The 25,454-nt window shown below is 50.0% G+C and overlaps 1 protein-coding gene across 11 annotated transcripts in view; it reads right to left on the minus strand.

Annotated features, from left to right (window-relative positions):
* Nucleotides 1-25,454, minus strand: part of MICAL2 (microtubule associated monooxygenase, calponin and LIM domain containing 2) — a 241,555-nt gene that overhangs the window by 65,213 nt on the left and 150,888 nt on the right. For 5 of the 11 annotated variants that reach the window (XM_010812544.4, XM_010812542.4, XM_010812543.4 and 2 more), the window contains 4 exons: nucleotides 23,829-23,931; nucleotides 8,298-8,478; nucleotides 7,117-7,304; nucleotides 3,440-3,511 (listed from right to left, as the gene is read on the minus strand). In XM_010812544.4, coding sequence (XP_010810846.2) covers nucleotides 3,440-3,511; nucleotides 7,117-7,304; nucleotides 8,298-8,478; nucleotides 23,829-23,931 — 544 coding nt within the window. Of the gene's footprint in view, nucleotides 1-3,439; nucleotides 3,512-7,116; nucleotides 7,305-8,297; nucleotides 8,479-19,932; nucleotides 23,932-25,454 lie in introns of those variants that run through there. The other 6 variants (XM_005216092.5, XM_002693051.7, XM_010812547.4 and 3 more) reach the window with 3 other exon arrangements.

Here is a 25,454-nt window from a genome sequence, read left to right on the forward strand (position 1 = left end):
AGGAAGGAGCTGCTCGGGACAAAGGCCACACTGGCTGCCAGGAGCTGACACGGGTTGGGGTGGGCAGCTGGCTGGCCTGCCTGTCACCCCAACGAACCCCCATCTCAGTCCACAATTAGATGGTTCGAGCCTAAAAAGGCAAAAGCTGTGAGTCAGTTGTTGCTGCGCTTCCTGTCCTGGGCTTGCCAAATTCCTGCTAAATTCTTTCTCCTCCTCTTCCTCGCCCCCTCATTCTCCTCTTTCTGCCATCTCCTGAATCAAACTCCTGAACTTGTCCCAAAGGGCCCTCAGCTCCACAGACTGCCTCTTTGTTCCCCTGAGGAGCAATCTGGGAATCTTCTGATACAGAGTCAGGACACCTTGGGAACCAAGCTGACAGGAGAGCCTTGGGGTTCTCAAGGTCATGACCTGGGAGCTCCCCCCTCTCTTCATCTAATTCCCACCCCCACCCAGTGAGTGGGGTCTCTCTCCACACATGGCCTCAAGAGTGAGGCCTCAGAACTGGGAGGCGGCCCTGAGGAGATGGGGGAAGCAACGCACCTGCCATTCCAGTCACAGTCTGGGAGAGGAAGGGGGCGCCAGAGCGCAGCTGAGAGGCGACTGGAAATCTCACCCACTGAGGCCTTTGGGTTCCCTCAGAGGATGGTACCGGGGAGCCTGGAACACCACCCCCTTCACACCCACGCCAGCCAGCTGGTACTGAGCGAGTCACGTAACCCTCAGGTTTCTCATCTGAAAATTGGGAAGCCTAGCGTTTCATGGGGAAGCTGAAGAAATAAAATGGGATTAAAAAGAGGTGCTCAGTGCAGAGCACAAAGTAAATGCCACAGTGAACAGTGAAAGTCACTCAATCGTGTCCGACTCTTGGCAACCCCATGGACTATACAGTTCATGGAATTCTCCAGGCCAGAACACTGGAGTGGGTAGCCTTTCCCTTCTCCAGGGGATCTTCCCAACCCAGGGACCAAACCCAGGTCTCCTGCATTGCAGGCGGATTCTATACCAGCTGAGCCACAGAGAAGTCCAAGAATACTGGAGTGGGTAGCCTATCCATTCTCCAGCAGATCTTCCTGACCCAGGAATTTAACTGGGGTCTTCTGCATTGCAGGCAGATTCTTTACCAACTGAGTTATCAGGGAAGCCCTAAATGCCACATGGTAGCTAAATATGAATTCCATTCCCTTCTTCCCAGGCACACAGGTGGTGTCCAATAAAGGCATTGCTGAACCGCTGACGTGTTTCAGGGGAGACTGCACATACCCACCCTGGCCAGGACTTCTGCAACTCAGGGCCCAGAGGCTTCATTTTCACTTACAACTCACATCCTTCCTTGCTGGCCCTTTCTTGTTTTGCTTGAAACCTTGGCATGGTCCAGCCAGGGCTGCCCTGACCTCTGCGGGAGCCTCAATCCTGGGTGCCACTGGGCCTTTCAGTCCCATTGTGCAAAGGGGGTTGATGAGCAGACCAGAATCCAGATTGCAGCTCCTCCCATATCCTCCCTGGGTCAGCTGCCTCTTCTTTGGGCCCTCTGGCAATAGAGGCATTTCCCTCTGATCCTAGAGATCATTCTGCTGAGTGTGGTCAGCTGGGGGAGAGTGATAAGGGCAGGCACACAGCCCACTCCATCCACCTGTCTGGGGCTGGGGCCTGAGCCAGCCTTAACAGGCCAGTGAAGGGCTAGATGAGACAGTACTCCAAGCTTTGCTCCCTTCTTCAGGACCAGCCTTGCCTACTGGGTTTCCTTTTGGGCACAACGAAGATGACTGGAAAGATGGCTCTGGAGATTTTCACAAAGACTGGGATCCCAGGGTGCAGCTTCCCCAAATTTGGAGCATAGGCAATTCTTAAATCCTCCCAAAGTCTTGGAGTGCCCTCTAGGGGTGGAGCCTGCTCAGGCTGAAGTCATGGTCTCTGCTCCTACACTCAGTTTAACCAGCTTGGTCCTGGATTCTTTAGCTAGTTCCTCCGTTAATTCATTTATTCATTCTGTAAGCAAGGACTGGGTGCCTCCTCTGCGCCAGGCCCATACTAAGCACTTAGCCCCTAGAAATGATTCAAACTCGAGGCTGGCTCTCAAACCAGCTTTTATATACATTTAAGAAGCAACAGCTGATACTCCTGGGTTAACTAAAGACATAGCTGAGAAACCACGCCACTGCTAAGCAGTCTCCTCTCCCCTGTGCCTCCTCCAGGATCCCCCACCCTGCTGGGAGGGTCACCTACCAGACTCCCAGCTCCCACCGCCCCCCACCCCTCACCGCCCGACCAGGACTCCTTGAGGGCGAGGACGGACCCCTCACACCAGTGGCACTCAGTAAAGAAAGCTGGAAGCACTGGACAGAATCTGCGCCCAAATCGACCCACCCGTAGAATTCCCGTGGCTGGGGAGAGGTTGAGGTGGGGGAGTAAATGAGATAACATGTGAAAAAGGCCTGACCTGGGCCTTCACTGAAGGTTAATTCCCTCCTCCCCCTTACCTTCCCTGCCTGGAACTACAGAATGGCTCAAGAGTCATTTTAGGTTGTTCCCTGGTCTCAGAATACTGGAGTGGGTAGCGTTTCCCTTCTCAGGCCTGCCCAGGTGTGAGGCCCTGGTCCAGAAGTGCCCATTGTCCCAGCCTGGCCCAAGGGAAAGGGGCTGCAGGTCTTGGGGTTTCGGGGAGAATGACTCACTGGCTAGGAGTCAGTGATGACTCAGAAGGAAGAAGTTAACTAAACTAGCACGCTATTTATTCCAACTTACATTTTTTTTTTTTTTGGTCTAACCCAAGGCTTTCCTGGGTCCATCTCTCTTAGAGCAAAGTCTGGAGAGGGAGTGTGAGGGCAGCGATGGGCTTGGAATCAGATGAAGAGTCCGTGCCCTCTCTCAAGATTGGAGAGGGAAATCTCTGCTTGGTAACTAGGGTGGCGCCAGGCGCGGGCTGGCCCTGGGACGTCGCCAACCGTGCGCTCAGTCATTGCGCCCCCTAGTGGGAGCCTGCTGCCTTGGCACCTGCTGCACGTCCTGGTCCTGGTAGCCTGCTCAGAAGAAGTAGGGAGTGGGCGGGTGGATGGGTGTGTGTGGGTGCGTGTTCTTTCATTGCTTTACCCACTACTGCTCAAGGTTAAGCTGACAGCCCCAGCCCAGTTCCAGTGAACTGAACCAAAATGTATAGAGCCCCTGGGCCACAGTTTCATCTTTGTTTCAAGAAGCTTGGAGCTCGGGTCCCTTTCAAGTGCAGTTGTAACGTTCTAAGGCTCGCTGAAGGTAGAAAATCCATTGGAAAGTGCTTTGTCTAGTGAGCAGCGGAAATAGAGTCAAACATACATTTCTTTCCTTTCCCCTCACATCCAGGAGGCCAGTTCAGAGAGGACATGTGAGGAGTGAGAACAGCTGCCCCTGAGAATTAATCAGACAGCTCCTGCCCTCCCCCACCTTCCCCAGGGAGCTCATGACTCACTGGACTGGAATCTTCTCCCACTCTGGTATTCGCTGGGAGTTGGACACTGGAAACTATTGGCCCGCTGCAGAGCTGTGGTGGGAAAAAGAAAAAGGCAGGGGAGATGAGGAGGGAAGAAGAGTCTGTTAAATGGATAGGACAAATAGGGAGTTGTCTCCTATGGCCCATTTACCAAAAGCTAATAGACTCATGGTCATAATTGACTGAGCCCCTTCCTTTACTCCGGCTGTCCCTGTGTCTATAACACACACCTCCAAGTTTTCATTCATTCAGTCATCAAACAGTTATTGAGACACTGCTGGGGGCCAGGTAATGCCCTCTTTCAGAAAAGATCTCAAATTAAGTGCCATCATTCTAACTCACCCATTGGTAATAAGCATGTGTACTTACATGTTTATGTACATACATGTATACATATATGCCTATATGTACACAGGCATATATAACACATCTGTTTTTAGCAGAGCAGCTCTTTGAAGCTGAAGTCTAACATCAATGCCACAACTGTGTCATAGCGGAACCAGAGCTGCTCTCACTGAAGCCTGGAAGCTGCAGAAAACAGCAACCTCTTTCTGTGTTACCCCCAGAGTCCCCAAGCCCTTTCAATTTTAACTGAACCGCTGTACAATCCATGGCCACGACCCCTCCTCTTGTCCTGGTTCCAATGGAAACACACTTGCAGGATGCTGTGGGCTGGGCCTTGAGAATCAGCTGAGCAAAATGAACATCACAGGCAGAAGAAATGGGTCTTGGCCATTTGGGGCCTGAGAGTGGGCAGCGGGGTATAAATGTATCCCATTCCCACACTGGACCCTCAAATTTGGCCTCCGTGGTGGCCCTCTTTCCTGGCGGCATCTGGGGCACTTATGCAAATGCAGATATTGGGCCCCACTCTAGACTCAAGACATCTGAGTCTCTGAAGGAGGGAACCTAGAAACCTGCCTCTTAAATGGTATTATTTAGGAACCACTGAACATGGTGTTTTAGGGGAGCATTACAGAGTGTTTTCTCTGACCTCTATTAGACAGGGCTCAAGTTCTATTTTAAACCATCATCATGGACATGCTCTATGCTAAAAAACTTTGAGAAGGCGATAGGTTCCTTGATGAGCTGAGGCAGTCCCAGAGTCCTTTCAAAGGTGATAAAACATATATAATATTAAAATCTCCATGTTAACCATTTTTAAGTGTAGAGTTGAGTGGCAGTAAGTACATTCGCATCATTGTACAAACAATATCTCCATCCATCTCCAGAACTTGTTCTTCATTCCAAATGAAAGCCTGTCTCCATTAAACAATAATCCCTAGCCACCCTCTTCCCCCAGCCCCTAGTAACCACTTTATTATACTCCCTGCCTCTATGACCTGAACTATTCTGGATGCCTCATAGAAGTGAAATCATATAATACTTGTCTCGTGGCTTAGTTTTCCTAGCATAATAACTTACAGGTCCATCCATGTTATAGCATGTGTTGCAATTTCATTCCTTTTTAAAGATGAATAACATTCCATTGTGTGGATATAGCATGATTTGTTTGTCCATTCACCTGTTGATGGACATTTGGGTCATTAACCTTTCTGCTATTGTAAAAAATGCTGCTTTGAGCATAGTGTACAGATGGTGTACATTTGGTGTACAAATGGAGTCTTTTTAAAGTGATGTCCTGGTATTTTTCAGCATCCCTTCAGCTAAACTCTGAGCCATTTATCTAGGTGAAAAGTGTGATTAACGAAACCCTATAACACCTGCAACATGATGTCAACCCTACATCACCTGCTACAGTGGCAGACTCACCATAACCAGCAACACAAAACACAGCACTTAGACTGTGTCCGAGATTGTAACCTTACGAAGTGGTCTGCTTGGCAACGATGGAAACTACGATGGATGAAGACAAAACCGACAGAAGACTGCTTGAAAGTCATGAGGTCTATCCACTTCTGTCTACTAGGTTTCTTATTCTGGAATTAAACTGGACTGTCAAACAAAATGCTCTGGCCACACTGCCTTGATCTCTCCACTCCACCCCATCCTGGGAGAAACGCTCTAGCTGTCACGCTTCGCTGTCATGCTCTTACCTCCCAGCAAGGGGCGCTGCATAAAACAGCCTTGGGAAAACTATGGCTGCACTTTCTGCAGGGCCATTGTTCAAGACATGGTGGAATATCCCTCTCAGGAAATTTCCATAGGGTGAAGCATTAGGAAAAGTGGGACTGAGACCTGCTGCAAACCAGTGTATTTTTCCCTTGTGAATAATGAGAAATGATTGTCTGTTTCCATTTGAACCATGGCTTCAGGAAAACTCGGTATCAAATAATCCCACTAGAGCAACAGTTTAGGATCATGGTCTGCCTCTCTGAGGTCTATACCTCCTAAACTGGTTTTCACTTTCACATATATATAGATATCTTGAGACTTTATCTTGAGGCGCTCTTTCATATACAGAGACACACAATTTTGTTTTATGCCTCTCTTGTAAATTGCCTAAAATCCCCTGGCAATCAAGGAGAGCGAAGAAATGGAGGGAAGAAATGAAAGGCGGGCAGACTTCATATACATAACTGAGGAGGCTGGAGCCCAGGGAGAGGGAGAGGCCTGCGGTACCCAAGCCTCTGTCCTCTGCATGCGCTAATCCTCTCTGGATAGCACCACAAATGGTCCTGAGCAAATGTGTTTGGAGGACAACTTGTCCTTTTAAAAAACAGCTCACATGGGAGGGTAAACCCACAGTTTCCAGGATTCCGCCCCAGCTCTGGTCTTCCTGTGAAACCATTACTCCCGAGAACATTTCTAGGTTCACGTGGAAGTCCTGCTCTCGGCCACCAGAGGGAAGCACAGGACAGGTGGCGCTACGGCTCTTCCCAGGGCCGCTCAGGCCATTGGTCCTGACGGTGGCAAGTTGCTGTTAGCCTGTTTCTTCACACCCAAGGGTTAGCAGTCACTCTTGACTAACTCAGAACACTCAATCCGAGGCCACCTTTGTTAAACAAGCTGGAGTGCTGAAGACAACTACTTCTTAGAGCGTGGAGCACCCAGCACCCACTAAGCTGTGAGTCCTTGGGAAAACAGTCCGTTTGTACACCTGTAAATTGGGCTTCACGCTACTTACCTCACAGGGTCATCCTGAGGATGAAGTGGTGCCATGTACAGGCAAAGCCTTGACCAATACAGCACTCAGTGACAGGGCATTTGTTACCACACATTCCACAGGCCCCAGGCACTGACAGTGGCCCTGTGCTGCCCCAGGGAAACTCCGCTGCCCAGGGCTACCTGTGGTCCAACAGCAGCTGGACCTTCCCTCGTGGGCCATGGGATGCCAGAGGGCCCCTCAGGAGATATTCACAGAGGAGACTGCTCCAGGCGAGAGGGTCCTAGGCCATCCCCCAGCCCTTATCTCTGCCTGCGACACACGACAGCCAGTCAGGCCCCTCTGCTACCTTCCCACTTGAGATTCCAAAGCTTCCTGTGGAGAGGGAGGCTGGCCCTACGTCCAGTCCCCTCACACCCAGTGTCCCAGCTCCACCGCCTCTGAGCCTGAGGGCCAGACATACTGTCCCACGGTCCTCCATGAGGAAACACTGGCTGTGAGAGTCAGTCTCTGCCCCCTTTCCCACTCCTGGCCCCATGTCCCAGGGTCAGGCAAGCCTGTCTCTCTCCCAGGCAGGCTCTCTACTCACCAGGCTCAGCTTCGGGCTCCCCGAGGTCATGTGGAGAGACTGCCCTGGGCAGGGCCTCCCTCAGGGAGCTGTGCCGGGTGAAGGGCTTCAGGAGGGGTGGGAGCTGGAGTTCCGGTTGCTGGGGTCTTTCATCAAAGGGCTCCACACTGGAGGCCTCACTGTCACCACGGTCCAATTCTGCATCGGAGCTGGAGGGGGACGGACAGAACAGGTGAGCTTGGAGGCCTGCACTCCCCATCCCCCACCACGCTGTGCCCTGCCCAGCACTGCCTCCATCAGACAAAAGGCTTCCAGGGAATGGGCTGTAGTTTAGTTACCTCTGTGCCTGGCACCCAGCCTCTGGCTTGGTTCTGGGCTGAACTGTGTCCCCCCAGATTCATAAGAAGTCCTAGCTCCAAGTACCTGGGAATGGGACTGCTTCTAGAGACAGGGTCTTTACAGAAGTCATTAATTTAAAATGAGGTCATCAGGCTGGGCCCTAATCTAATCTGGCAGGTGAAAGTGAAAGTCGCTCAGTCATGTCTGACTCTTTATGACCCCACGGATGGTAGCCCACTAGATTCCCTGGTCCATGGGATTCTCCAGGCAAGAATACTGGCGTGGGTTGCCATTCCTTTCTCCAGGGGATCTCTCCCACTCAGGGATCGAACACGGGTCTCTTGCATTGCAGACAGATTCTTTACCATCTGAACCACCAGGGAAGCCTAATCTGGCAGGAGTCCTTATGATTTTCCTTACAAGGAAATTTAGACACAGGTATACATAGAAGGAAGGGGCTTCCCAGGTGGTAAAGAACCTGCCTGCCAATGCAGGTGATATAAAAGATGCAGGTTTTGATCCTTGGGTCGGGGAGATTCCCTGGAGGAGGGTATGGCAACCTGCCCTAGTATTCTTGGTTGGAGAATCCCCATGGACAGAGGAGCCTGGCGGGCTACAGTCCATAGGGTCACAAAGAGTCAGACACTACTGAAGTGACTCAGCATGCACTCATACATAGAAGGAAAATGCCGCATAAGTGAGAAGACCACCATCTCCAAGCTGAGGAGAGGGGCCTGGAATAGTCTCCCCTCATGATCCTCAGAAGGAACCAAGCTTCAAGTGAGTAGGGAGAAGACTAGTGCCCCAGAGCTTTCTGCTTGCCCAGCCCACCCTGCCCCCGTCCTACAGCAGTGGGAGCGTACCTGCTGTCATCGCTGGTGACCAGGACGCGTACGGCCAGCACATCCTGTCCAACCACATCCTCCCCGGGGCTGATTCTCACTGCGGTCCACTCAGAGGGCAGGGGGGAGGCGGCTCCACCTGCTACATCCCCAGGCTCAGGCTCCGGGATGCTCTTGGGCTTCTTGGGGGAGGTCGGCTCATCTGTTGAAAGGAGAAGAGGGTCTAGAGAGATGGTGGGAATGGACAGCCCTGCAGGGAGCCTGCCCTTCCTCCAGAGGCTTGGGTGGGTGCTCCAAGATAGACCTCCTCCTCCATGCCATCACTGGGTCCCCACCACTCAGCCCACCAGACATCCCAACATTTAGAGCACACATCTTGTGTGCTGGGCATGAACACACACACCATCCCATTTAACCCATAAAGGAGGGTTGAAACGTGCAGAGGGCCCACCAGACTCTGCACTGCTCTTGTCAAAATCACACTGTGCTGCTAAACCCAGCGGTAGCTTCTCATTTCTCCTCTTACTTGACACACCAGCAGCCTCTGGCCCAGCTGATCACTTCCTCCTTCTAGAAGCAGTTTTTCTTTCAGGACAGCGTAGCTGGCTCCCTCCTCCCCATTGGCTATCCCCTTCTCTGTTTCTTTCAGTGTTCCCCTTTCCCCAGGACCTGACCCGTTAGCACTGGAAGGTCCCAGGACTCAGTGTTTGAACTGCTTCTCTTCTCATCTACACTCATGTCCTTGATGACCTTATTCAGTCTCATGACTTTAAATAACCCCAGACAGCAGGGACTCGCACATCTCTCTGTCCAACGTGGACATTCCCCTGAATGTAGATGCATGCACACCAAGGCTTTCTTGGCATCTCCAGGGAGATGTCCAGTAGATACCTTAAACTCACATGCATGGAAATCTCCATCTCCACCTCTCCCCCAGCCTGCATCCCCATGGCCCTCCCATCTCCGTAAATGGCAACTGGGGCCCGCTGGTTGCTCCAGTCAACACTGCAGTGGCATTCTTGACTCCTTCCACTCTTCACTCGAGCTATCAGCAGATCCTGTTGGCTCTACCTTGAAAATACGCCAGGAATCCAGGCACCTGTCACCACCTCCTCTGCTACCACCCTGGCCCCAGCGGCCACCATCTCGTCTGGATTATAGATACAGACGCTGCTGGTTTCCCTGCTTTCCCTCTGGCCGCGCCCACCCTTCAGTCTGTTTGCAACAGCTGCCGAGTGACTGTTAAAACTGCTATATGATGCAGGCAACCTGAAGCTGGTGCTCCGTGACAACCTAGAGGCGGGGATGGGGAAGGAGGTAGGAGGGGGCTTCAAGAGGGAGGGGACATAGGTATACCTATGGCCGATTCATGTTGATGTATGGCAAAAAACCATCACAACACTGTAAAGCAATTATCCTCTAGTTAAAAAGTTTTTAAAAACTAAAAAAAAAAAAAAAGGAAGTCAGACAATACCAGCACCTCCTCTCACAATCCCCCAGGATCCCTGTGATCTCATCTTCCAGTGCTTCCCCTGGCTCTCTGCTCCGACCACATGAACACCATGCTGACTCTCCCACACTCAGCCCTCCCCCGTCTCAGCCCCCAGCTCAGAGGTTCTTGCCTCTTCCTCGGAGACACTGTCCCCAAACAGCAGGGCTTGCTCACCCACTACCTTCAAGCCTTCAGCCAGCTGTTGCCTTCTCAAGTAGGTGATCCCAATCATCCTCCTCAAATGCGAACCCACACCCTCAGGGCTCTCCTTTCCTTTTACTTTTATCCATAGCATATCACACCTTCTAATGAACTACACACATTCCCCATTTATTTTGTTGTTATCTCTCTCTCCCATGCCGAGAATAAAGGCAGTGATTTTTGCCTATTTCTTTCTTGCTAGTATTGTGCCTGGTGAAGAGTAGATGCTCAATAAATACCTGTTAAATGAATCAATGAATCAGTTGGTGAATAAATGAGCAAGACAGGCAGCCCGGGCCCCAGTTCCCTCTTGGCCACAAGCTAGCTCAGTGATGTCCTCTCTGGTCACAGTGGGAAAGGAGTCCTTTCTCCTAAGGATGACACTGCACTTGATCTTGGTTCCCCCTACACATCCCCCAAGGTCATTATCTCTTCTTCCTGTGTCATTAAGTCTTTGTCTCCTGCATCTTTTCCATAAGCGTTTACATACTCTACCGTTTTAAGAAAACTGTTTTTATTCCCAGTCCTCCCATCCCCGCTCCCAGCCAACTCTTCTTCCTTCCTAGCTAGTCTTCTTGGAAGAGTTTGTCGCACTCACTTTCTCCATTTCTTCACCTTGCATAACTCACTCCTCAATCCCTTATAATCCTGCCTATACCTCCACTATCCAAATGACCCCCAACAGAGTCCCTAGTGCCCTCCTTGTTTCTAAATCCAATTCTCTGGGCTTTGGGGCCCTCCTGCAGCTCTTGTACTCTGCTCCTCGCTGCTCCCAGGCTCACTTTCTCTCCCTGCCTTGCAGACCGTTCCATCTCAACCATTCTGGCTTCTAGCCAACCCTTAAATGATAGGTTCTTCATGCTTCCACCTAGGCCTTCTCATTTTTTTCACCCACACGCTCTTTCTGGGAAATGTTATCTACTTCCTAATTCTATTGACCATCTGTGAAGATAATTCATTTTGAGTTTTATGTGCAAAGCCGCACATTTTAAAATATTGTACAGGTCCAATAACACATGTTTACAAGCAGATGCAGCCAGGTGGTCACTGGTTTGTAAGCCCTGGTACAGTCCATGCTTGCTTGTGAGGACATGTATGCACCCTTCTGCATTGGTGAGGCTGTAGATGGAGGGGATGCATTTGGGGAGTAAGTGTTATAATTGAATACTTGACTGTGTAGTAATAATAATAGCAGCAGCTTTTACTGAGTACTTTTATGAGAATTTTAGCATGTAATAAGTCTATTAAGTGTCACACAAGATTCTAGGAAAAGAAGTATTATCCCCATTTTGCTGCTGAGAAAACGGGTGTACAGAGAGGTTAAGAGACCAGCACTCAGTAGTATATTTCATCAGAGGATGAGGCCTAGTCTGTGTGTCTGTGAGCAGAACAGTAGTGCAAATGGGCCCCAATATGCATGGGGGTTATTCTATGAGTTTGGACTGGGATGCGTCCCCAGTTCTTCAGTCCCTCCCCGTAACAGAGTTGTAGTTTGTCCTATGACCTTGCAGTCCTTCCCACTAAAGAGGTGGGGTGAACTTCTCTGTCCAGTTGCCCTGAGGCTTGGCCCTGAGCCTTGCTTTGACCAGCGGAAATCAGTGGGCATGATGTGAGCTGCAGCTTTCAATGCCCTTGCTGTTTGGCTAGTCCACTTGCACGCCTGTTTGCTGGCCATGCGAAGAGCTTGTCCCTGGTGACTACTGCCCTTTTAGCCTAGGGTCCCTGACTGTGGCACATGGGGCAGATCTGGAGCCAGCCTACAGCCTGGCTGATCCCATGGAATCCCAGGCTAACTTTACACCTGCAGCCTGAAGCAGAGCCACTCAGCCAAGCCAGAGACCCACAAGCAAGAAAAAATGACATTACACGATACTAAGGTTTGGGAGGTTTGTTACACAGAGTTGCTGCTGCAGAGACCTGGCTCTATACATGGTTCACTGTGAGTATAGATGTGTGTGCCTGTGAGCTGTGTGAGCAGCTATTTGCATAGTCAACGGAAGCTATTGTGCTCTTCTCTGATCCAGGTTGTACTGGGGATTTGAAGATGAGTCAGCCATGGTCTGCCTCAAAGCACCTCTTTCTGCCCCACAGGAAAAAGGTCTGTTCACAAATACCTGTGTTATAAGGTAGACCCAAAAGAGTGAGGCCAAGATGAGGTGTGAGTGGAGGGAGGTCAAACTTCCATGAAATGAAGACTTTGGTTACAAGGCGCCGTTTCAATGGGGCTTGAGGATGAGTAGGATTTGAACAGGGAAAGGAGAGGTGGTGCTCCAGGGGGCAGACCCCTGGGAGCAAAAACAAAGTGGGAAAGCACTGCCACCTGCATAGGAATGGAAACTAAGTCCACACGACTGGAGGGCAAGAGTGTAGAGAAAAGAAGCCAGTGGGAAATGACTGCATTGACACCAGACCGGGAATGGTGAGGTGAAGGGTGGGTTTTGCTCTGGGAGCAACCACTGAAGGGCTGGAAGCTGGCAGTTGGCATCATCAGATTTGCCTCCAAGAAAGACAGCTCTGGTCACAGAGTGTAAGGTGGATGGAAGGACCCACAAGGAGGAGAGAGGAGAGAGGGATACCAGTGAGGAGGCAGCTGTGATGACTGGAGGAGACCTATCAGCTGAGCATACAGGGCGGAGAAGAGGGGAGAGGGAGTGGAGAGCAGTTTGGCCCCATGGGTGGCTGCAGGCAGTGGAGGTGAGCTGTGCCAGGCGGCACACACACACCCACTATATCTCAGAGGCCAGCCCAAACCTGCAAAAACACCCAGGGTCTACTTTCCTCCTCCTCCTCTCTCCTGGAGAGTTTTGTCTTTGCCGGCAGGGCTGAGGGATAGATCAGAGTAAGGCTGGCTCCCTGGCTTCTGAAGGGGTGGGGATGTGGCTGAATGAAGATCCAGTGCAGCAGGGTCAGGGCCAGTGTCTCTCACAGGAGAGCCTGGGTATCAGTGGAGGGGCAGGGGCCAGGGAGCACCTGGTCACAGAGACTTGTGGAAAAGAAGCTGGTGCTTCCTCTGGTCACCACCCCTCGCAGGCAGAAGACCCACAAGGAGGACATGCTCCTCCCTTCCTTCTGCCCCACAAGGCCCAGCAACTGCTGGGTCTCAGGTTCAGCGCTGCCCCAAGAGGAAATTTCCACTCAAGCTTCTATTGCAGATACTTCTTCGCATTCCCCTGAGGATCCCCAGCCAGACCAGTAGCGATAGTCCTAGTGGTACTAGTACTTGTAACAGAAGTGATTGAAAAGCAATAACAAAAGCAGCCCCAACTCATCACCTGGGGCCACAGGCCTGTCTAGGAGTTTACATTCATCTTCTCTGATATCCCCCAGTCCTGAAAAGATGCTATGGTCATCTGCACTGCATGAGTGGCAGAATGCAGAGACCAGAGTAACTCAACCAGGGCCACCCCAAGGGTGAGTGGGATCGGCCAGCCCTGGCACAGAGCAGCGTGTCTGTGACCAGCCCCCAGTGACGGGCCTGGGTGTGCTCACTGGTGCCGCCTTCCCCAGGCCCAGCTGCTCTTTGTCCTAGGTTTTGCCTGAAGTCATCAGTGCTCATAGGGAGAATTCAGTGGGGCTGGGAGCTGCCAGGGGAGGAGGTGTCTGGTTGTGGAGAGTGAGGATGATCCAGCCCTTCCCAGGGCAGCCGCCCCAGCCTCCGGGAGGGAAGGAAATCTGCTCAGAGCTGAACATCTCAGTCTCCTCCCATTGCTCAGGCCAGACACCTGCTCCCTGGAGAAAGAGGAGTCTCCAGAGGCAGAGGCAGACAGTGTCCAGGGAAATGTCTATCCTCACTTGGCCCCAAGCAGCCAAGTCCTGAGGCTCTTTTGTGGCCAGGCCCCTCCAGGCCTTGCCCCTCTTTCTGCTGGCAAACTTGTTCCCATTTTCTCCCCAAGTCTGGAGACCCTCCATTCTCCTCCAGAACCCAGGAAGAAAACGAAGCAACAGGTTCTCCTGGGTACTGTCATTAAGCCTGTTTTACAGATTAGGAAACTGAAACTCAGAGATGTTATCTCACTGGTCCAAGGTCACACAGCTCCTAACTGCCAGAGCCACTTTTGGCTCTGGGCTTGTAAAAGCTCCCTCTGCTCTCTTGCCCATTGTTCTCTTGGAAGAGAGAAGTTTAACAAGAGCAATGAAAGTTTATCAGTCAAGAAAATAGAACCCAAGTCAGGGAGTTCAACAGAGTAAAGTTAATAAAGGAAACGAATAATGATTGGTCAAAGTTTTTTTGAGTTATTTGACGGAAAAGTCAAATAGGGATGACAAGGCAATGCACAGATGAGTAATAATAGGAAGCTACTGGCGAGGGGGACTCTGGGAGGAGCTGGTGCTATGAGCCCAGAGGCCAGGGCCACACATTAGGTGGTGGGTACCATAGGAAGTAGACAGCACTGCCTGGGATGCAGAGTGATGGAGGAATACCCTGGCTTCTCCCTTGATCCTACCCTCCAATCCCTCACTAGTAATGTCTCCACAGTCAAACTTAATAGGAAACCAGTTGCAAAGGAGCTTGGGAGACGTAGTTTGCAGGGGTTACACCTCTATGGTAAAGCGTCTGCCTGCAATGTGGGAGACCTGGGTTCAATCCCTGGGTTGGGAAGATCCTCTGGAGAAGGAAATGGCAACCCACTCCAGTATTCTTGCTTGGAAAATTCCATGGATTGAGGAGCCTGGTGGGTTACAGTCCATGGACTCGCAAAGAGTTGGACACGACTGAATGACTTCACTCACTCACTCACACCTCTAATACAGAGCAGAGCAGGGGAAAGACAAGGAGTGCGCCTGAGAGCAAACAGGCAGCTGTCCAGGGTACTAAGTGTAGTGCAGTCTCCTGGACTGTGATAAGTGAGGGGACACTGACAGGCCCCCAGCAGGATGGGCGAGGGCCCTGGGAAGGAGCCTGTGTCCAGCATTCCCTCCACCCAACTGCCCTAGGAGGGATCTGTCCGTCTAGTACCAAGGGCCTTTGCAGTGCATGTCCCTTTCAAAGACACAGGCACAGGTGTCTAAAGACAGCACGGTTGCCATCCTGGAGGAGAGTATGCTACTAGGAATCCCAGTTTCCAGGGGCTTTCAGGGGATGAGTACACTGATGGGTGGCCCTGGGCCCACCTGCCATGCTGGGGCATGGCTCTCCTGCCCAGTGGCATTCTCATCAGGCGTCCCCAGGCTGACCATGGGGCATGTTTGTGTGCAGACATGTGTGCTCGGGCTCACCCTCTCCTGCTTTGAATCAGTGTGAGCAGTCTTCCTCCAAGGAGCCTGCTTGGCTTTAGCAGCAACTTCTGTGCAGAAACCAACTCAAGTAAACTAAAAGCCAACCAGAAGGAGGACCCAGCCCTTCCTTTGCTCACAGCCCTCGGCAGAGCTGATCTGCTCATCTCACAGAGCCCTCTGCCCAGACACACCATGAAAACACCAGCTACAGATGGGCCCCCAGATTGGCCTGAGCCCTCCGAGCAGCAAGGCCTCCTCCATCAGGGCTGGGAGGAAGGAATGGTACATGAGGTGTCTTTCCAACAGTGTATTGGCCCGAAGGCAGAGAGGAAGCTGACTTTCCTACTTGTGTTTGGCTCACAGTGCCAGCTTTGGAGATCTTGGAGATCAAGAGATCTTGGACTTTGGAGTCCAAGCTTTGGAGTCAAGAGATTTTGACTCTTCTCTTCTTCCTTCTCCTGCCCATGCTGGCCAACCTTGGGCCTCCAGCTTCCGACATACTTGCTCTGACACGCAGCCAAGAGAGGCTGTGTGCAGATTATATCCCTTGGAGGCAAAATGGAAGCTAAACCAAAACTCCCTTCTCCCAGTCAATCCAAAGACTCTGCAGAGGTAGCAAGACACAATGCCTACTGCTCTCACGGGTTCTCTCTGCTCCTGTGACCTGACACCAGTAAGACCATCTCAGGCCCCAGATGGCCACAGGCTCCCTAGTCAGAGGAGTCAGAGGTCCAGGCTGGAAGGCAGGACCTTTATTTATTCCACAAATATTTATCGAGGGTCCGCTATGTGCCAAGCACTGGTCTACCTGATGGGTGTATACGATTGTTCCAAAGAAACAAAGACTCCCACCCTTGAGGAGCTTATGTTCAATAAGAAGGAAAACATAAACAATACATACAGGTAGTAAGTGACTTATATAATACAGTTGGAGGTGATAAGTATGACGGAAAAAATAAATGGTAGGGGGATCAGGAGAGCTGGGGGTGCAGGTCGTGGTATTAAAGGTGGACCTCACAGGGAGGGAGACACGGAAACAAAGACATCAGTCATATGGATACCAGGAAACCGTGTTCCTGGCAGAGAGAAGAGCCAGTGCAAATGCCGCATGGCAGAGGCCAGCGTGGCTGGGACACAGCATATAAGGCGGAGCAGGTCAGAGTAACAGGGGCCAGACTGTACAGAACTGTCTGACTCCACCATATGCCTCTGAGCTGGGCAGCCATTGGAGTTTTGAGCAGAGGAGAGATCAGATTTAAGTTCTAACAGAATTACTCCAGCTGTTGGGTTGAAAATAGGTTGAATGGCATAGGGAGAGCTCTCTATAAGAAGGGCTTGTAGGAGGTCGCCGGAAAAACGTGGGAAGAAATAATAGTGGTTGGGACCAGGCAGTAGCGTGGAGGTGGTGAGATGCAGACAGAGTCTGGCTGTACTTGGAATTCACTAGCGGACTGGATGCAGGACCAAGAAAAGAAGAGCCAAGAATGACTCTAACCAAGGCTCTGAGCTGAGCAACAAGAAGAACAGAACTGCCATTTCTGGAGACTGTGAAGGCCAAGGGTGGAGTCTGGCTCAGGGGAAGATCAGAGGTGGACATCTAAGTTGGAGACTCTTGTGCAGAGAGCGAAGTGGAGATGGTGAGCAGGCAGCCCACGGCAGAGCTGGAGACAGCTCCTCTGCTGAGACTCAAGACACTCACTACAGCAAAACTAAAATGCAGGTGGTGGGAGAGAGGGGATCAAACTGAGGCCAGAATGTCCAAAGGGAAGAACGAGTTACCTTCCAGAGAGCTGGGGGACTGGAAGACTAGAGAGCAATAGGTGTTGCCACCCCATGTGAACCGAGACCCGTTTAGTTCTCAGAAGTCCTATCAGACTCTGAGTCTCTCTGACCCAGAATGCCTCCCTCAGGACACTCTCTGCTGCATGAAACCAGGAAAGTTCACCCTATAACTCAGCAAGAGCCCTTGCTGGGCACGCTCACAGACTCCGCCTTCACAAAACCCTCAGCCAGAGGCATTGCTAGCTCCATTCACAGAAGGGACTTGCCCAGTGCTTCTGAGTCAGTACAAAGTGTTGGGGTCAGAGCTGGGCCTTCAGCCAAGTCCAAGGCCTTGCTCTATGCCAAGGCCTTTCCTGTGAGCAGCACCAGATTCCTGGCCTGAGCCTTGGACAGGTGAAGATGCTTAATAGTTGAAGATCCTGCTCTAGGGCGCCTCTAGCTTCAGTATCAACCCAAGGAGGTAAAGAGCTAATGAGGTACCACACAGGAACTCTTCGACTCCTTGGAAACACTGGCCTTGGGCAGTGAAAGTACCAGTTGCTTCTTTTACTTATTTAAGGGATTAAAGGAAAAGCCCTGAAAGCAAATGAGTTCACAGAAATAGAGGAGAGCAGCCCATGCTCACCCACTTCACTTGACTCACTTACCCTACTCCGTATTCAGGTTGCAGGGACTTCCTTTCTCTGGCCGGATTATTTCTTTAGGATCAGTTCCTGGGGTGGGATTTCTGGGCCCAGAGGTCAGAATCCCTTTTTTTGGGTCTTAATAATCGTTACCATATTGCTTTCCAGAAAAGATTGTCCCCATTTAACTTTTCACTTAATACTAGTGATTAAGTCTGCATTTTTTTCTTACAAATCTATTCACTATTCCTTTACTTATTTAGTGGGTACAGCATGATTAATTTACATTCCTTTGAAAGCCAGGTTAGAACATTTTTGGAAATGCTTGCTGTCTCAGTGTTTTAAAATTTGCTTGACTGTGAACTATTCATGCATAGCCTTTGCCCGTTTATCACTGGGTCTTTAATCAACAAATACTACCTACATGGGCAAGGTGCCTGAGACCACTGCTTTGCAGGAACTTTCTAAATGCCACAGCAATGAACATCTTTGTTATCACATCAAATTCAGATTTTCCCCTGGTCTGCCTGCCTATTGACTATTTTTTTACTTTTTGCACATTAAGTTTTAAAAAATGTTTATAAGTCAGATCTGTGCCACGTTTCCCCTCTGAGATTTTTTCCATCAGAGATTTTAAAGTTTAGAAAGTCACCACTCCATTATCTGACCAATACTTAATTCTATTATTTACATTTTTATTTTAATTTCTTTCATCCAGTGTTTCTGGGTAAAGAATATTTTATAAACACTTACATAGAATGTAATCTGCAAAACAAAAAACTCCCCCCAAACAAAAAACTCATTTCAAAGAGGTATAGGAAAACCCAGTTGAAAAAAGTTAATTAGGCTTCCTTACTGGAGGACTCCTCAGACTTGAATGTGCTAATGAGTCTTGTGGATCACCAAGATTTGGGAGGATCAGCATGGTAAGTATAAAACATTTCCCAAACCCTGGGACTATGGAGCCCTTTCTTCACAAAGCACCTCTCAAAGCTAGTGTTCTATGGTCACACTTTGGAAAATGTTGCTTTAACCCAACTTTAAATCAAACCCACACTGTAAGCTCCATGAGAATGAGGACTTTTGTCTGTCTCATTCCCTCAACATACAGTAGATGCTCACTAAATATTAGCTGAGTAAACCAATGTGTGCATGTACAAATAAATAAGTGCATGCACAACTACACAAAGCAAGCCTAGTACAACGACCCTGAGCTATACACAATCCAAGATGCGGGGAGGGGCGGTGCTCTGTGTAGCTCACGGCTACATCTCCAGGTCCTGAATATGCCCAGGCATTCAATGAACACGTGAATAGATGAATGAATAAAAGAATAAGTCACTTGTCCAACCCAGCTCCTGACTTCAGTCCCTAACACCCTTCCTTTTAGGGAACAGAAAGAGTATCTCACCTGGGTAAGAGTAACAACACTTGATCATGATGCCAGGCAGCTCCAGGCACCAGCAACTGGGCTCAGAGGCCCAGGGCCTCAGAAGTGCCCCTTTAGAGACATAAAGGCCCTCATGAAGTTCATAGACGAGTTTACATGCCAGTGTCAGAAGCTCAGCACATCCAGTCTGGCCAAGAAAGGCACGCACCCTAGGGAGGCGAGGGACCAGATTTCTTTGACACCGTCCAGACTAGTTGAGTGAAACTTCAAATCCTTCCCTTAAAGACAAGTGGAACTGAGCCAGAGCCTGCCATGGAAACATCCTCAGAGTGGCCCTGTGGGCAGAGCCTTGCAGCCTAAGAAACTGAGTGACCTGAGCCTTTGAGGGCAAAGTGGGTCTCTTAGCAGCCCAAATGACTCTCCTCCCTGGATAAATACACCTGCCATGCACACGGCCATCCTGAAGCCAATGTCCAGTCCTTCCTCTTACCTTATACCCATCACTCAGCTGGGCTAGCACAAAACTTTCAAGAGCAACCTCTGTCGCACGGGAACCTAAGTTAGAATAAGGTTCCTAAGTAAAGTTCTCTGACAGGTCCGTGGCTTGGATGTGTGCAGCAAATGGGTGCAAGCAGTTGTCAGTACAGTCTGTTCCTTATAGCTGAGGGCACCCTGACCCTCAGCCAGCAATGCCCAGCACCTAGAGCAGAAAAGTACTGTGAGTTTTCAAGGAAGAGCCCCCCAAAGCCTGGCTGCAGAGCATGGGTGATATTTTCCAAATATTACCCCCAGGTAATATTTCCTCTGAGAGTACCCAGCACAGCCCCAGAGAGCTCCCATGTCACCACAAGGGCAAGGCCCGCCAGTTCAGGAAAGGCCAACCCCTTCAACCAACCCCTGTGTTTGAGGTTTGAGCAGCTTCCATGGCAAAGAAGAGAGGAAACAATGAGCTTTATAAAGAACCATATTTATTTCCATGTACAGCATCAAATACCATAAATAAAGCTAAACATTTTTCGCTGTGTGCAAAATACAGGGTTCCACGTGGCACTGTAAGGATTACCAAAGGTCACAAACATGCATGGTGACAAGGTGGGGGAGGCTAGCTAAGGAGGAGGCTGGGGGGAGGAGGGCACTCTTTGGTTGACATTCTATAAAGGGGAGAGACTCTGCAAGAGAAGATAAGACAAGAACCGTGACTTCGTCCTGGCTGGGATCTGCACCAACAAGGGAGCAAAATGCAGCATGCAGGGCTGTGCAGAGAGGTCAGCATGGCTCTGGGCCGCATGCAGGACACCAGCACCTGCAGCCCGGGACTGCGAGGCCGCCTTCAACAGCCCCACCGGACTAGGTGTGGTGTTTCTCTTTAAAAGCAATGTGAGTGTGCTGCTGCTCCAGGCAGAGTCAGCAGGGGGATGTGTTCTGAGCAGAGCTTGGGGGCATTGAAAGGGGGCTGCTCTCCAAGGCACCCTTGGCCTGTGACGATGACTGCTCTAGCTGAAGCTTCTGTATCCTCTGGGGCTTTATGAGCCTAGAGAGACCAGAAGAGTCAAAGCAAAACCCTGGGAGGGAAAGTATAGGCTGCAGGGGAGGAAAGCGTCACTAGAAAAATTGTGATCGTGTGTTTAAAATAGAGAGTCCGGGCCAAGCTTGTGATGAAGCCTGGGAGAAATATTTTTTTTTTTTTTAAATCCTTCCAAAAAGAGTCACCTATGGTGTGGATTGATAACATTGATAATCTTCATATTAGAAAGCAACTGAAGAAGATGCTTGTATGCATATGCTTTTTCAGAGGCTGAGAGATGAAAGAGTTCTTTTCAAAGGTGAAGGGCCCTCTCTATGGCACAGTCTCATATTCCAGGTTAATCCTCCCAGGAAGGTAAGTGGCTTTGTAAGTGCAACCAGAAAAGCATGCATGCAGGCCGTGGAGTATAGAGAGGAGGTGGGCCATGCACCTGGAGTGGACTGGGCAGCCGGCTCAGAGGGATGGAATCAGAAACGCTTTCGAGCTGAACACCACCCCACATTGTTCACCAACCATGCCACCGAATGAATGAGTCCATTAGTAGGCAAGACGCTCGCAGTTAGCACAACCAAGGCCACGGCGGGGGCAGTGGGGGAGACGGGGCGCAGAAAGCAGGTCAGGGGTTAGTACCACTCTCTGAAAATTGGCAAGAAAACCAGTCACCTCAGAGCAGAAGTGTGTCAGCCAAGAAGTGGGTGCAGCACTGGAAGGCTGAAATGGACTGATGGCCACAGTGTAAGGTTTGGAGAGAGAGAGAGACAGAAGAGAGAATTTAGTTGGGGGAACAAGGAAATTGATGGACAATATGAAAAGGTACAGGAGTTGAAAACGAGGCAACCATTAAAAAAAAGAGCAACTCCCCCAAACAAGTTATGGCTTGCTTAAGACAGATGAACCTTTCTGGAAGTGAGCAGTGACTTATCTGCAAGGGTGGATCCGTGCAATTGGAAATAATCCCGTGTCTCCACCGCCCCCCACATCCTCTCTTCCCTGATTTTACTCTAGTATCCCACATTTGTTCTTAAATACGTTATGGAGGTTTAGAAACATCCCGCTCCCAGGACTTACTTTTGTGTTTTGGTGCTGCCCCACCAGGAAGGTTCAACGTCTCAGAACAAACATCTCAGGCTTCTGACAGGCACGCCCTGTCTCACCAGAGTAATTCAAACCAGTCTCCTTATGGCCAGAAGTGACATTCTCAGAGATCCTAACTCTAGCTTCATGGAGCATCCCACAAAGCATCTCATCCTGCCCTGAGCTGACGGGAATAACAATGACACAGCTGTGATGTGTTTACATCATGACTTTCAGAATCAAACATGAAACAAATCAAAGGCTCCTCCCACCAGAGAACACTAAAATATCAGCAAAAATTTGGAAAAACACAATGCAAGTCATAGGATGAGAACAGTTCCAACAAAGACAGAGGCGCCAGTTCCCACGGACTTGGCCGCAGTCATGCCCCTGATTTACCCAAGGACTCAGGGAAGTGTTTATATTATAGAAATGCCTCCCTGCTTCTTCCCACCCTGGAGAACTTGGCATCTCAAAGCCCTTAAGAGTTCTGGCTCCTAACCCACCAGACTCCATCCTTTCTTAATCTAGAGGATCTTTCTAGTGTAACAGGCAGGGCCCAGCAACTCTAGATACACTGAACTCTGTGGAAGGTCTTTCTCTATTAGCCATCTCCACTGTTCAGCCAGACCCAGCAGCCGTGCATGTCCAGGCAGAGTGGAGCTGGGAAGACTGAGGCCTCCTCCAGATGCCCAGAATGAAGAATGTAGGTGGGCCCAAGGCCCGTTTTGCCCTTAATAAGGTATATTTCTTATGCATAAGTCAATAACAGCCTCCACTCCCAGCCTCCTCTGCTAGTCAAGACACGGGAGCTTCCCTCTGGATCAGATGCATTCCTCAGTTGGGACAATTCAATAATCAATGGTTTCTGACCGTTTGACCAAATATGCATGGCAGCCGATTGGCTAAGAAGCCAGAATGCCTGCTAGCCATGCTCACGGGGGAGGTCACGCTTTCCAGAAATAATACTGTCAGGTGCTAATAAATACCCTTCATCCCAAAGGACATGGCCTGAGAGGGCAGTTTCCTCCCTCAGCCTGACTGTTATGGACCCTGAATGGCCTTGGCTCAGACTGCAACCTGGATTGGGGACCTCAAAAGGAGGGCTTGAAAGGCCACCAGCTGACACGACTCCTCTTTAGGATTGCATCAGTTTGATGGAGTTCTGAGTGGCCAGGGGCCAATGGGCTTTGGCTGCCATGCTCATTAGTGGGAAGGGAAAACGTATGTCTGTAGCAATTCACTTGAAATCCTGTGGTTCTACATAATTTGGCTGCAATTTGGTACTGGGGTCAGGGGCATCTTGAAGCTACTATTTTACATCAGAACAAGGGAGCAAAATAGTCCTTCTCCCTGGGAGGACAGGTAACAGGCAACTACATGTTGCCATATCCTTCTGTATTTAATTCTCTTTCGTCCTTTCTGTTTTGTTTTTTTTCCTTCTAAATTACTATGCTTTCATGTTGCAACAATTGTCCTGTGTTGACAAGTGGTATCCAGGCACAAAATCAGAAGGCACTGTCAGGAGATTGCATGCTCGCTCCCAAGTATTCACGTTACAGGGAGCGGCTATTTCAAGACCACAGAGTGGAAGGGGTTTTTGTAATACCAGTTATAAACCTCAAACCCGTGTTTAAAAAAACTGACACTCATAGAAAAAAAAAAAAAAATGCTTTCTCTTGGCTTATTAAACGTTGAAAATTGAAATGTAAACCTAGAAGTATGGCTCGCTTTGGTATAAAAGTACAAAGCTATTTAAAAAAACATCCTTCATGTCATGGTGGCCTGAAGCAGATGTTCACCGTGACCAGGCTAGGTGCAGGTGGCCGACGGGAAATTCTTTGGCTTTGCGCTAACTGGTTCAAGGGCGTGGGGCTCCCTGGCCAGCGCCTGAGCTGGCCGAACACGCCGCCATCTACGCGGGAAATGTTACGGTACTGTGGGGCTGGGCTTCAGTGCAGCTTGGCCGGGACGCGTCTGAGCAGCCAGTCGCGGATGCTCTGGAGGGACTCCTCCGACTCCCGGTACATGGAAGCCAGGACCTCGGAGAACACCCAGAGCAGGGGCAGCCCGAGGCTCAGGAGCTCGTAGGTGTAGCAGTAGTTGTAAGCATTGTCCCTGATATGCAGGCTGGTGGCGCGTAGGAGTCCCTGAATCCAGTTAATCAGCCTCCGGGGAAGGTGAAGCAGGCCCCACGGCAGCCTGAGGGGCCAGCTTAGTGCCTTCCTAAAGAAGGAATTGGGGATACCTGGGGGGCTGCCTTCCGGCGTGGCGATGGCAGCGGCAGCGCAAGAACTTTCCGAGGGAGGGTCTCGCCTAGCGGCTTCTTGCTCTTTCCACATCCCCTCCTCCTGAGAAAGAGATCAAGATGAGGGTATTGAGTCCATAATGCTCAGAGAGGGCTCCTCCAGTGAAGCAGAGGAAGACTCAATAAAGAGAGGACTTGGCAGACCCTACAATTTGCAACCAGGACCCCCTCCCCAAAATCTCAGCACCTCCTGTGCACTGCTGAAGGGGGCTGAACACAGGTGTAACTTTCCTGGGGTGGCGGTGGGAACTGATCACAGGGATCAGTTTCCTCTGGAGCCTTCAAAACATACATGCCCTTTGACTCAGCAATCTCATTCTCATGATTTATCCTAAGTAACAATTTGAAATATGGATAAAGATACAGGCACAAAGACATTCCCTGTAAAATGTTTATAAGGCAAAAATAGTAATGTCCAACAATATAGGATGCAAATAAATTATCAGTCATCTTTTACAAGTATCAAAGATCAGGCTCCAAAAGAATTCTTAATGGGAAACTGTTATACTGTTAGTGAAAAAAGAAGGCTATGAAACTGCAAGGTAGGATTCCAACTGGGTGAAAATATACAGCTGACCCTTGAACAATGTGGGTTTGAACCGCATGGGGCCACTTGAATGCAAATTTTTCAATAATGAATACTACACCTCTACCTAATCCATGGATGGTTGAATCTATGGATATGGAGGAACCATCAATATGAAAGATTGGCTTTAAATTATACACAAATTTTTGAACCTGCAGAGAGTCAAAGGCTCTAACTCCCACACTGTTCAAGGGTCAACTTTTTCATATAGGAAAAAGTCTACAAAGAAATGTTCCAAAATGTTAATTATGATTTTCTCAGGATAGAGTGATGGTGGGTTATTTCACTTTACTTGTTTATAGACTTTCAGTTACTTAGCCGTTTTTCTACTGTGTGTGTGTGTGCCTGTGACCGCTCACTCACTCAGCTGTATACAACTCTTTGCGACCCCATGGACTGTAGCCTGCCTGGCTCCTCTGTCTATGGGATATTTCAGGCAAGAATCCGGGAGTGGGTTACCATTTCCTCCTCCAAGGGATCTTTCCAACCCAGGGATTGAACCTGTGTCTCCTGCATTGACAGGCGGATTCTTTACCACTTAAGCCACCTGGGAAGCCCATATTACTTGTGAAATCAGAAAAAAGCTGAAGTTGTTGGTCTTGCTGGAGATGGGTGATTAATCAAGCCGTAAAGAAGATGCTGGCTAAGAGCTACCATGGGTGGGGGCAGGGAGGGTGCTATCACAACCCACTCGCAAATTAAACAGGCCAGTCACTTTCCCCAAGAGCCTGGGGAAAGGACTTGGAAACCACAGAGGGTTGGCCCTATACCAGGGATCCCTGCTCACAGTGCTCTGTGGCCACTGGGGCCCCAGGCCCTGGGGGCTACGTGGCTTTTGCATGGCTAAGCATTTAGCCCCATCCCTGGCACATAGGAAAGCTCTTCTGGGCTTCTCATGAGAAGCAGCAGTCATTGCTCTGGGAGCTGACCTCTGGAATAGCTCACATCCCAGAGGCCAGCTGAATAGACTGAGACACAGG

This window comes from Bos taurus, chromosome 15 (assembly GCF_002263795.3).
Source record: "Bos taurus isolate L1 Dominette 01449 registration number 42190680 breed Hereford chromosome 15, ARS-UCD2.0, whole genome shotgun sequence".
NCBI classification, from domain to species: domain Eukaryota; kingdom Metazoa; phylum Chordata; class Mammalia; order Artiodactyla; family Bovidae; genus Bos; species Bos taurus.